The sequence below is a fragment of the Alosa alosa genome, chromosome 20 (genome assembly GCF_017589495.1).
Source record: "Alosa alosa isolate M-15738 ecotype Scorff River chromosome 20, AALO_Geno_1.1, whole genome shotgun sequence".
Taxonomy (NCBI): Eukaryota; Metazoa; Chordata; class Actinopteri; order Clupeiformes; family Clupeidae; genus Alosa; species Alosa alosa.
In genome coordinates this window covers 15,020,889-15,033,878 of record NC_063208.1, presented here as the reverse complement: position 1 = coordinate 15,033,878, position 12,990 = coordinate 15,020,889, and the positions used below count along the sequence as shown (strand labels likewise).

General features: G+C 43.9%; 1 protein-coding gene and 1 long non-coding RNA gene across 2 annotated transcripts; one reads left to right on the top strand and one right to left on the bottom strand.

Moving 5' to 3' along the window:
- Positions 1-6,014: 6,014 nt before the first annotated feature.
- LOC125285391 lies at positions 6,015-11,474 on the bottom strand. The gene is made up of 3 exons (XM_048229816.1): positions 11,361-11,474; positions 10,849-10,956; positions 6,015-7,768 (listed from the first exon to the last, which is right to left on the bottom strand). Exons 1-3 carry the CDS (start codon positions 11,386-11,388, stop codon positions 6,912-6,914), a joined length of 993 nt encoding a protein of 330 aa, XP_048085773.1. The 5' UTR covers positions 11,389-11,474; the 3' UTR covers positions 6,015-6,911.
- Positions 11,475-11,539: 65 nt separating this feature from the next.
- On the top strand, positions 11,540-12,246 carry LOC125285392. The gene is made up of 2 exons (XR_007192024.1): positions 11,540-11,618; positions 11,833-12,246. It is a non-coding gene; the product is annotated as an uncharacterized LOC125285392 (long non-coding RNA).
- The last annotated feature ends 744 nt before the right edge of the window (positions 12,247-12,990 follow it).

Sequence of the window (12,990 nt, the reverse complement as noted above, 5' to 3'; positions counted from 1 at the left end):
TTGCCACAATTTGTACCGTGCTTTGTTGCCTATGTAGGTCTAGCACACCAGTTCAGAACAGTGTGATCCTCACTGTTTCTCTTTACACACACACTGTTTCTCTTTTAGTGTGTGTGTGTGTGTGTGTGTGTGTACTTGACAAAGGTGTGGGAGGTGTTCACTGAAGGCAGCGCCGTGCTGATAAAAGAGCTGATAAATATCTCAGGGCATTATTCGCCGTTATTGCACTACTGTAGACGGTTGTTGACTCTGTTGAGTTTGTATTTGTTGTTTGTTTTTTTCCTCCTAGCAATAGCACAGTCTAGCTATCTGCTAGTACTACTCCTGGTGAACTAAAAAAAAATGGACACCCCAAAAAATGCACCCTCTAGTGGCCGCCATATTGAACTCAAGGCCGCCTATCTGAGGAACTTCAATACTACACCACATAAACAGCTTTAATGTCAAAACCTGCTTTATCAGGGTGAATAAACCCAACTGAATAATTTCTATGCTGGTCTCATCTATTTTGAAATTCGGGATGGCAACTCCCAAACTATTGAAACTATTGAATATTTTTAATGTTAGTCATATTAAAAACATAATTCAAGCACTAATTCCAATGTTTCAGTGTCAGTGACTGAGATTGCATCCTTTTGGAACAGTTTGGCATATTGGCATATAGTTCATTTTAGGAGCAAACCTTTAGCCTACATACAGGGTATGGCACTGTCCCTTGTGACACTGTTGGTATTACTCGTGGTAACAGTCAGAGTGAGATCAACTACATACATAACTGTAGATAGTTATGTATATCCATAACTATGGATGTATGAGACAGAGCGATGACCATTACCATCTCATGTCGCCCGGAACGAGCTGAGGCATTCCGTTCAGATGAAGAAGATGATGATTATGGTGTGAGACCCAGAACGTGCCGTGGACAATGAGAGTCAGGGAGGCGTGAGCAGAAAGGGTCAGAATCTAACATGTCCATACGATCATTTTTCCAGCAAGCAAGGTTAAACATTTTGCTATATGCACTGCTATGTCTAGTTTTCCAGTTAGCAAGCTAGCTGAGGCTAAAGCTAAATGTACTAAAACCCGAAACATCGGAATACTGCAGGTGAATCTGGCTAGTAATGCACATTTTGAACATCAGTCATTTATGTAAACCTATTTCCTTGAAACCATTACATTAATCAAACTGTTCAATGCCCCATGAATTTAAAAGTAGGTGTTAAGTGTAAATGCTACTTGTCTTCCACGTTCAACCCAATGGCATGGTTCTAATTTGTTTATCCCGAAAAGGGGCGGTAACCACATTGTTTCATCAAAGTTCCTGGATGTTTGCTCAAATGAATAATGTAAAAATATTGCCTTCATAATGAAATCCAACATGACAGCCATTTTCTATACTCCCATAGAATTTCATAATGCTGAAGACATGGTTATATACCAATCATATTCTATGATTAGAGTAGCATAGTATTAGCCTGGCCATGCCCACCTAGATCTTCTTTTCAGTGGGATAGTCTTGCACATGTCAATACACTAGTGTTTCCCTCGGGAACAAAGAGTGACAGGTAGTGCTGTACTATTATCGCATTGCATTCGTCAACCACAATATGAACCAATATGCAATTATCTAATCGCAAAAGCTACAAATAATCTTGGACAGTTATTCTTGTCACATCTATGACTTTTATATTTGTGTAATTCTCACTGACTCACTGCCACTTCTGATTGGTTAGTGTGCAAGAAGCTCAAAACCCCCGCCCGGTGAGTTTCACAGTCAATCAGGAGTGCTGTTCCTCACAAACACAGGCACACTGACCAATCAGAAGTGGCACAACTTCAAGAGACGTTTGGAATATTGAACTGAATCGCAGAATCAGATCAGTCAGAAAAATCGCAATTAGAAATTTTCCCCAAATCGTGCAACCATAGTGACGGGCCAATCAGCGACCGGGGATGATGCTATAGTTACAAAATCAAATGTGGCTGTGGTAAACGGTAGTAGCAACACCTGCAAACATAAAAACAAATTGCAGTTGGAAGAATGCGTAAATTTATGTACAGCAAAGGTAGGCCTACATATATTGTTTCCTGACAATCGATGCAGTTTATTTTGTTTGTAAGGGCTAGGCAAAGGAACATTGGAAATGGGAGTGAATGGTCTCTTTGCTAGACGTACTGTACCTTCAGAGAAAATTCAAATTCGCCAAAGGTTCATGTGGGTTCTCCCAGGCTAAGCGCGTGCAGCAGGAGGAGTTGAGAATCGGACTATTTCTTTTAAGCTGCGCGCGGCAGTCATACTCCTGTGTGGGGAGAAATTTCCATTGTCAGGGTCCTACAGAGTGCCTGTCACTATAACAGTAACACCTCCTGCTATCTGCTTCATCTGTGACGAGGGGTCCATGTGAGATGTGCCTGCTTGGGTGCCCGTCAAGCAAAACTTGCGCTCTTATTGGTTTAACTGGAGGTTCTGTGTGGGGCTGGCACGTGTACTTGAGCGATGTCTTCGCCGGGTTCTGCCTTTCAAATCGAGGATGGCAAGAGCAAGGGGCCATTAATTATGTAAAGAAGCAGATCCGCAAAGACGAATGTGTGTTTGCTACTGAAAGGTTAAAAGCCATCCCATGATTTATACATGCTTCGGGGCGGGTTGTGTGTGTGTGTGTGTGTGTGTGTGTGTGTGTGTGTGAGAGAAAGTGTGTGTGTGTGTTACGTACGTGTGTGTGTGCATTTGCACACGTACGCGTGTGTGTGTGTGTGTGTGAGAGAGAGAAGAGAGAAAGAAAGAGGGAGTGTGTGTGTGTGTGTGCGTGCGTGCGTGCGTGCGTGCGTGTGTGTGTGTGTGTGTGTGTAGTGGTCTCGGAGTGGGCCGACGGACAGGCTGCCGGGAGGTTGAGGTTCCCGGTGTGTTGAATTGCCTGAGATGGGCTGATTGGGCTAATGGCGGATTGAAGACGTCCTCCTTCACTCACGGCTGACCGGCCGCATGGATTTCCGATTGCTCAGGGATGCCATTGGCGAGCTGTAATGAGCTCCTCGCTCCAAGACTGTCTGGAGTCGAGGCCAGACGCGTGCTAACACGTACTTTCTCTCTCCCTCTCTCGCTCTCTCTCTCTCTTTCTCTCTCACTTTCTCAGTATGTCTCTGTCTCTCTCTCTCTGTTTGACATACAGTCTCACAGACAAATGTTTCTCTTGCTCAGTCTGTCTTGTAACTAGCCTTCTTGCTCAAGTGTTCCTTCATATAGGCAGCCGCATACATGATACATGCTTGTGTACATCCTCACATACATGTGTTGATGTTAATGTTTACATTAAATGTGAACATTACCACAAACATGCACTCAGACATAGATCCACATGGACATACATGCAGATACTGTAGATGCATAAGCAGCACATATACAAACTATGGATGCACTGCACTTTTTCATATGCAATGAGATGTGTGATGTCATATGTGATGTTAAAGGAGGGGGATATCATGTTAAGTGTATCAAATGACAATAAAAATAGCAAGCAATTACCACTGTTCAAGAAGTGGAGCACAGCCTTGGTGGGGATATTAGGATATGAAATACACAGTATATATTTGTACTCTATACATCTATATTTCGCCATATATCAAATGAAGACTGTGCACTCAGTGGCATTTATGCAGGATATATCCTCACAACACCGTACTTTGTTTTTGGACTTTTGTGAGGACCACCAAAAGTGCCTGTCCTTCCTCCTCTCTGCAGAGTTCCTCAACAGACCCCTCACTCCTGAGGGGCGCTAATTTGAGCTCATCCGAGACCACCCAAAGTTATTTTCAGAAGGAAATGAGTTAACAAGATGAAAGTCATGCAAGATAGATGAGAGAAATCGCAGCTTCATTCATATTTGATGGCCTGGCTTAAGATGCATTACCCGACAACAAAAACAAACAACCCGCAGGGAGACAGAACGAGGAAGAAATAATTAGTCTTCTTTCATTCACCTGCAAGACGTGTACCATGAAAACAAACTATACCTTTATATAGGACTCTCACGCCTTCCTCGCTGCGGATGTCTGCGCATCCATAACAAACTAAGAGACACATTTAAAGCCGCATTGATACACACAGAGAGAGAGAAAGAGCATTGTGGCATATTACAGAGAGTGTTTTTGTTTATTTATTTATTTACTCTTAGTCTCAGCATGTGGGCCCATCATCCTATTAAGAGCTGGAGCCACGCATCAGGTGATCGGGTCAATCGATAACGACGCAGTCTTCTCATTAGGGAGAGGAGCCCCACAGCCAGACAAGCTGCCACAGTTACCCTGCCTAACACACACACACACACACACACACACACACACATTCATATCTCCATTACTTACATTACTGTCTTTAAGTGGGCATACACCAGCACAACTTCATGGGCGGAAACACCAACAATCTCAACAAAGCGTCTGTAGCAATTTGCAACTCATCTCACGGGACATACATCAATTAATGTGCTTAGGCGCTGATGAAGTACATTTTTTGTGATGAAAAAATTTCAACACAAAAATGCCAAAAATGTTCAGATATAGTTGGGTGAAGATAAACGATTGTTTCCTTATGAGAATCACCTGCTAGTGAGCAATCACCTTTCATAATCAGCCTTTGCTCAGTAGTTGGATGAAGATCATGTTTATTGTTTATGTTTACTTTTTATTGCTGTGTACAGCCCCAGTGTTCCCATCCCCCCCTCCTTCCTCCTCCCACCACCCTTTCCGTCCCTGGGACGTGGGGGCCAGAAGGGGAGGAAGACCGGATACTCTTATCCACGGGGATGCCGGACAGAGCATCTCTCTCGCCAGTCAGCTGGCAAACCGCACCGGGAGCGCAGCATTCAGGAAGAGGCTCGCAGGTGATTACACCACTCCCGCGGGTCTGACAGGAAGCACTCAGAGAGAACACTGCAAGAGTTTATATCCATACTTGGCCTCACACTGTTTCATATTCATAGATAGATTGATAGCTTGATTAATTGATTGATTGACTGATTGATTGATATAAGTGATATAAGTATAGAAATAAATAAAAATGATGTATATAAAATGTACTGTAATCTGCAAGGAGACAAAATGGCAAAACAGTAGAAACAAAATGGAAGCTTACAACAGAGTACAGCAATATGAATTAAGCTTGATACCAATCTAACACATATTGGACATAATGAAATTCTGCCTTTGGTGTGCATAGATCTCGGTGCAACAATGGTGCCGCACTTTCAACCGACAAGGGTTGAAAATCCCCTCACTGATTGTGATCAGTGTTTAATACGCAAACGCCTCATTACCACTCTCATTGACTGGGGGTGAACAGAGGCCATTTCCATGGCAAAGTGGACCGAGGGGCATTGACGGGAAATCACAAAAGGGAGCATTATAAGAAGGCTTGCGGTGAGGCTTAATTTTTCAACTTAAATAGGGTTCTGTCAGGAATAAGGGGATAAAATCTTTATTGGACCTGCTTGGGTAGGGGCTTATGTTTGTTATGAGGACTATCAAATGTTACAGATTGTTCTTTCAGACAGAGATATTTTGTTGGTGAATCTGTGGGTTCTCGAGGTACATTTTAGAGTTTTGCTGTGACTATGCTCTGATCGAATAGATTGTAACTCAGAGAGACTACTAGAAGCAGGAACCAAACCAGCTGAGCCTCCAGCAATCTCGTGACAATTAGCACATCATGCAGGGTTTTTTTTTAAGTGTTCCCTGATATATCCTGTATCCCACAAGGTTCCGGAGCCCCCAGTGCTATGTTGTATCGACCGACCCTTTTAAAAGGTCGCTACCTTGGCAAGCAGCTGGAACCCCTGCACGATCCACTGTCAGGCCTTTACACACATGCACACACACACGCACACACACGCACACCCATGCACTCACATGCACACACACACACACACGCACACACACACACACACACACACACACACACACACACACACACACACACACACACACACACATGCACACACACACACACTCACATGCACACACACACACCTTCACACACACACACCTTCAGAAACTGAACCTTTTCTTTTCCAGGCCTTATTGTCCCTGCTATTGTTGGGCTGGTCCACTGGTCCAGGGTAATAGTGCTCCAAACTGTCTCAAAACTGCTGGCTCAAAAAGTCTGTTCTCTGGAAAGGTGATGTCCCAAAAACACTGCTGACAAAGTGTGTGCCTGTGTGACCGATGGAAAAAATACCACATCCTGACTTTGAAGGGACCAAGTGATATTTATACCATACTTTCATAAGCAGTTTTAATGCAAGAACAGCTGGCTAATTCCTAATATTTTCCTTACTCAGTGTAAAAAGGCACTAACACCAAGCACCATCTTCTCTTGCATATTGAAACGACTAAAACTGAACAGACTGATAGTCATTGATGTGTAAAACGCATTTCATATTCAATATTATGCGATGCAATTCATCTGGGAATTGCAATATTATTTGCAACATAGTGGCACATTACACATTTGAATACAAATCTTGCTCATTTCTATTACTCTCATCTGTGAGAAAATAAATTAATAGACTAGACGTTCTCCAATCATTAAATGTGAGACAACATTTTGCAACAAGTGCATTACTGTGACTATGTAAATGGGGTGCAATTAAGCAGGCAGCATTTTCAGTGGAGTGGAAGTCAACTAAACGCAGTCATGGGGAATATCAGCATGAGACAGTGCAAATTCTTCTGCACAATTTCACCTGACCACAGCCATCGCCAGTCCATTCAAAGTTTTTTTTTTTGTTTTGTTTCTTTTTTCTTTGTTTTAATAAATAGATATATAAGAAAGTAAAATTGCCAACCTGACTGTGTCAGATTAACTCTCAAATCAAGTGACTGATTCCTCTTTAAGAAATAGAAAATTAAGTGCTAGTTCATCTAGGTCTAGGACAAGGAGAGGGTGCAAGTTTTTTCTCTGCTGAAAGAGAAAGGTCTGTGTCCTTGTCACTGATGGACGTTTTTATGTTGGTAGTTTTTTTCGTGAGCGCCGCGGTGGGCTGCTCAATCTCCATCAGCCACTTGTGCACAGCACTCGTCCTCTGCACGGACTTCACCAGGTCCAGGGTCAGCACCTTGCCGTCCTCCTCCTTCTCCTTCCGCTTCTCCCTATCCCGCTCCCGCTCGGCCTCCAGCCCACTCTGGGCACCTCCCCTCAGGCGGGTCAGAGGTGCGTCCCAGCTCTCCCGGCGGGCCAGGATAGTCTTGGGTATGCTGACGGTGAGGTGACCCCTGCGCTTACCGGAGCCGGCCACCCTCCAGGCCTGACTGCTTCTAACCCCACCAGCAGCACCTCCGCCTCCATATCCACCTAAGCCGTAGGCGGAGCGCTGGTGCATCTCGCGCAGCTTGCGGTAGTAGACGCGGCAGCTGAAGCCGTCCATCCAGCTGAGGGCCACATGGCTCTGCAGCACCGCCAGGCTCGGGTAGCGCCACAGGCAGCTGGCGCAGCGGTACATCAGCTGCCCGTTCTGGTGCTCCAGTGCCGACGTCTGGTGCAGGAAGTTGAAGTCCAGTAGGTCCTCCTTTCGGGGCTCCACTGAGCATGTGCGGCCCCGGGGCTCCTGTGGATGCCGCTGCTTGTGGTAGTGGGGGGACTGGTGGTGGTGGCGGTCTTCAGGCATCGTCGGGAGGCGCTTCAGGGCTGGGTTTGGGGGGTATAGGGGGATGGCGGTGGTGGTGGCATGTTCTACCCACTTCACTGGAGGAATGGCGACAGAGCTTCGGACCACATCTGATAAAGGAGTAGAGAAAAAATATATATATATAAAAAAAAGAACATAAATAAAACGTTAATAATAATAATATATAAATAAACAACCCCGGTCATCACCGTCAGTGTCAGCAACACCATTATCATCATCTTGGTATAAAATTCAAAAGCTGGAAGAACTGCTGTAAGCCAACAGAATACACAATACATGGGGCTCTGTGTTCTTATGTCTAAATTCAGAATTTCATCTTGGCAGTGGAGGCCGGGTGAATTTGTAGTTCAATTGTACTCTCTACCCATTAAAATGTAATGTGGCATTTCAGCCGATATCGATGGATTTCAGGGTCCAGAGGGGTCCAAGTTGCAAAACTATTTTAACCTCTTTTCCGATTTAGAAAAAGCACACAAAGGCCCACATGTTGCATTAGTTGCATCACCTTCCAGACTTCACCTTAGGCTACGTGAACATCGGGCTTTCAGTAGAATTAGTAACATATGCCTCCTAGTTGAAACAGAGTGGAGCTGGAGTGGAGTATAGTCTATAATAAGGCTACAGCTGGAAAGTTAGGCTACGGTGCACAACTGTCTAAAAACACGCCAGAAGCAGGAACTGAAGAATTCATTCCACAAATCATAAGAAAATATGCATGATAGTAATAACAATCTCATTCTTAGAATATGCATTATCTGAGCTGTGCTGCAACAGTTTTTAAAGCAATTTTTAAATCCAGCCTTAAATCAACACTACATTTTTCCTTTATGTGTGATTTATAGTGTTTGCCTATGCATGTGCAGATAATTTTAGTTTAAAACAACAGGCTGTTATCAGCGTTCACCCTCCAAATGTGAGTGTTTCTGATCTGTCGACTAGAATTTCGCCCCTCGGAAAATGGAACATACTTGTTTTGACAGGATCTGCCAGAAACATTCGTTTTGGGACATTAAGACGAACGGACTCCATACTCCGCAGAGCAAGTGTGATATCTGTTCTGACTGTGCTCATTCCTCTATCACCATGGAGATTATTTTTGTCCTTCTTCTAGAAGATTCCTGCTGACAGTACAGTAAGGCCACAGATCCTTGTTCCAAAAGCAATGTAGTTCATTGTTATATTGTGAAGGGAATTGAAAAAGCTATGCAAATTAATCCACATAATAGCTCAATAATTCAAGCTGTTTTTGTTTTTCTAAAAAAAATATACCAAGAAGTGATCCAAGCAAATCCAAAATACACCAAGAATTGATTCAAGCAAATCTAATATACACCAAGTATTGATCCAAGGAAATCATCCTGATTTTGATCATTGTCCTTTTTTGCATTTTCGATTTTTGCATCACTGTTGCTTCATGACAGTTGGTACACAAAAATCCAAGTTCCGACCCATCCCAAAAAGAAAAGAGCTGAAAATAAGCAATACAGAGCAAGAAGTGTCATCATTCTGGTTACTTTTTATACTTATTTATTTATATTTTTGTGTTTTTGTTTTTTTTTAGTTGTTTTTTTACTGGGGCATCATGACAGACTTCTCAAGCCACTCATGAACCCTCTCCATCTTCTTTTCTTTGACTGTCTGGCTCTTGGCGCCTTCTGTTGCCATAGCAGCCGGAGTGGTGCTGGTGGTGGTGATGGTGCTCGGCTGCGGTGTGCACCCGGAGATCGTCATGGTGCTCGGGACACCGTTAGCAGCACCTGGACCGGCGCCAGCACTGGTGGCGACCCGACGGTCCCGCATGGCCTTGAGCTTGCGGTAGAAGACGCGGCAGCTGAAGCCATTTCGCCAGCCCTCCCTGATGTGCTGCACCAGTGGAGTCAGCCCGGGGTAGTAGTGCAGGCAGGCCGAGCACTTGTACATGCGCTCCCCGCACACCATCTCCACGGCGGTCACCGCCCGGATGAAGAGGGGGTCCACGTCCCCACCCAGGACCTCGGGGCTGGGAGGAGTGATGCTCGAACCTTGGAGGTTCATCTGGTGGCCCTGAGCGTGGAGGGGGACTTGGGAGAAGGCTGGCTTGGGCTGAATTGAAGTGCTGAGGTGCTTTGAGTGGCTCAGGCCACGTTCAGTCGTCCGCAGGAAGTTGTGGACCATCTCCTCCATCGGGGGTTCTGCAGGCTGGTTGGGTGGAGGTGGAGGGCCAAAGGGAGAGGTGCCCTGGCTCTGGCAGGTGAACGCCTTACAGGAAGTAGAGGCCAGCAGGGGGTTTGGAGTGGTCTTGGGTTGCACGCTTAAACAGTCAGAAAGGCTCCTGCACCCTAGAAAGGAATAAAAACAAGATTTTCACTCTGGCTTAACAGAGCTCTACATTCAATCATTTCTGTTTCTGAGAGGAAAATATTGATAGATAACTAAAAGACTGATCATATTCTTTGGAGCCTATTTTACCAAGAAAAGGTGTATTTAATTAGCTTTGACCTTTAAAATGTCATAAAATTCCAACTGGTCAATCCATCAAATGACCATGGTCAGTTTTTACACTGAGATTAATATCCTGTTGGCGTCTTTTGATTAATTACATAATATTCTCACAATATGTTGGTATTACATAGTAATAAATAACAAAAGGGCAACCACAGAATAGCGTCATGTAATGACCTACCTGATTTGTCAGGGGCATTCGCCTTTCGTTTCTTGGTCTTCCGTCCATGGTTATTGACGCTTATACATCGGCTCATTGTATTAAAAGGCTGGCTATGGGTTTATTGGCATGGCAAAATTCTGTGGAGCATCTATGCAGTCCTGCCATTAGGGGTTTTGTAACATCACTGATGAGGACAGTGATGTCACAAAAGAAGACCCTAGAATATGTCATGTCACTGTTGTGGACAAGGTGCTGTGTTTTTTAAAATATATTTTTTTAGAGATTGTAAGACTCTTTATTTTCTGTGAGTGTGTACTGTTTTATTTGCCATAAATCCATCTGTTCTATTTTGAATAAATGTGTGTGTGTGTGTGTTTGTTTGTGTGTGTTTGTGTGTGTGTGTGTGTGTGTGTGTGTGTGTGTGTGTGTGTGTGTGTTTGTATGAAGAAGGCCTTTCCTTTGTGCTGCCAGGTGTGACGGACTGTACCGGTGTGATTAGTGTTATCTCTGGCCGCAGCACAATACCTGCTTTTGGCTGCCTGATTTTTGCGAGCTTCTCGGGCCCCTCTGGGGTGGACAGGCTCAGCCTCCCACTCCGACTCCTCGACTGGCGCTTGGGGGAGAGGCCAAACTCTGAGATGAAAGAGACAACACATGAATAGCAAATGGCAGACTTTGGCTTTGACAAGAAATCACAGATTGGTATGGGGGTGGCAAGGAGAGGAAGAAAAAAAGACTGCAATTAGTGCAAAGATGGATAGAAAACACTCAAAGCAGCAGAGGGAGAAGGAGTGGAGGCAAGAAAACGTCGAAATGGAAGCCCGATAATGCTGTCAAGGGAATGGGGAGTGGATGGGATTAGAGCTAATGATGCTGCCTAAAAGCAATCTCCAGACCATTCGGTAAATGGCCTGATCTAAATATACAGGCTTGGCAGCATCCTTTAGGAAACAATCATTGTAAACCTTTGTACAAAGAACACACTGGGTTACAGTCTGAATAGTTCTCTCTCACACTGACCACTGGTGTTTGCCTACCTTGTGTTTTCCGTATGACAAATTCCATCGGGTGGAGATGAGGACAGAATTTTGCTGGGGATCTCAGTGTAAAACAGAGCTCACAGAAGCCTCTGTTGCTCTTTAAATACTTTGTTTCTGTGTCACCTAGGAGACAAGAATTCTTCTCAGATGAGAATTCTGAAGCAATTACTTTGGATCACTGATAAAAAAAATCACAATCTGGCGAAAAAATGACCTCACACAAGAGTGGAAATCTTTGTTTATGCCGTGATACATGTAGGTACAAATTGTGGTATTGCAATGCACTACTGTACACTAGTCAGTAAGTATTCATGTAATAGAGATTTCCAAAAAATTGTATTTAGACTCTGAGAGGCTAATTATCTATTCCACACTGAAATCGGGTTTGCTCAATGAGAATTTTTCTCTTTATTTTCCTTTGGTTGCGCTAACATTTCAGACAATAATCTTTTCTCCTGTTCAAAATAAGAAGCAAAAATAAGTAAACACAAACAACAACAACAACAGAAAACAAACAGAAGCTAGGATCAAAGAGCCTCCGGCTCGCAGGCAAGTAAAATGTGAAATGGATTATTATTATTATTACTATTCATTTATTTTTTAAAGCAAATCACCACCACTGCTTTGGTGCTTGATGAGTGAGGAATGAGCTTATTGTGTTGCTTTTTCTTTCCCTTGCTCTCTCTCTCTCTCTTTCTCTCTCTCTGTCTGTAATCCATTGGTCAGAGCGCCACCGTCTTTCTCGCCACCAGACAGGATGGTACAAAGCAAGCGGATCCAGAGCCACTCAGGCGGCCAGCACATGGGACGTGGGCGATCGAGGCCTGCTTCAATATTAAAGAGGCCAAATGCAAACCTACGTTTGTGGAGCCTCTCTTTCTGTCTGCCTCTCTCTGTCTTTTCATTCTTTTTCTTCATGATGAATAAATCATTTAATTCCTTTCCAGGTTTACTCCTGAAATTCATGATGTCGTTTCCAGTTTTTTTTCTCTTTTTCTTTTTTTTTCCTAATCTAAATCGGATTTAGACTTTAGTTAAGAAGCGTCATAGACACTCTCCTCTGATGTTAAGAAAAGACCATGAGTGTGTGTGCATGATGGTAAGGCGTAAAAACCTTCTAGGCCTGTGTTGGTGTGGTGAGTCGTCCTTTCTGGCATTAAACACTGGCAAAATCTGAAGGCTTCCAGTGAACTTCTAGAAATGCCACGATTTATTTTATTTTCTATTTCTTAGGGGAGGGTTTTTTTTTTTTCATTTAGGCTCTCCTCCGCCAACGACAGGTCCCCCCTTGTAAAAACCCTCTGTGTGTCTTTCCATGTGTGTGTATGATGTGTGTGTGTGTGTATGTTGTGTGTGTGAGTGAGTATTAGCTATGAGGGTCGCTAATCCCCTCCTGCCACCAGAGAGGGAGGCAGATGACACGAAACAAAGAAAGCCCACGCATGGTATGAAATATCAAACAGACGGGCATCATGAATGAGTAATTCAGAATGACTGCAGGGCACAGAGAGAGGGAAAGAGAGAGGGAGAGGGAAAGAGGGATAGAGAAAGAGAACTTGGCATGAGCTCCTCCATATACCCTGATCCACATGTTCAAACTAATCAACTAGTCCTGCAAATAAGGAGT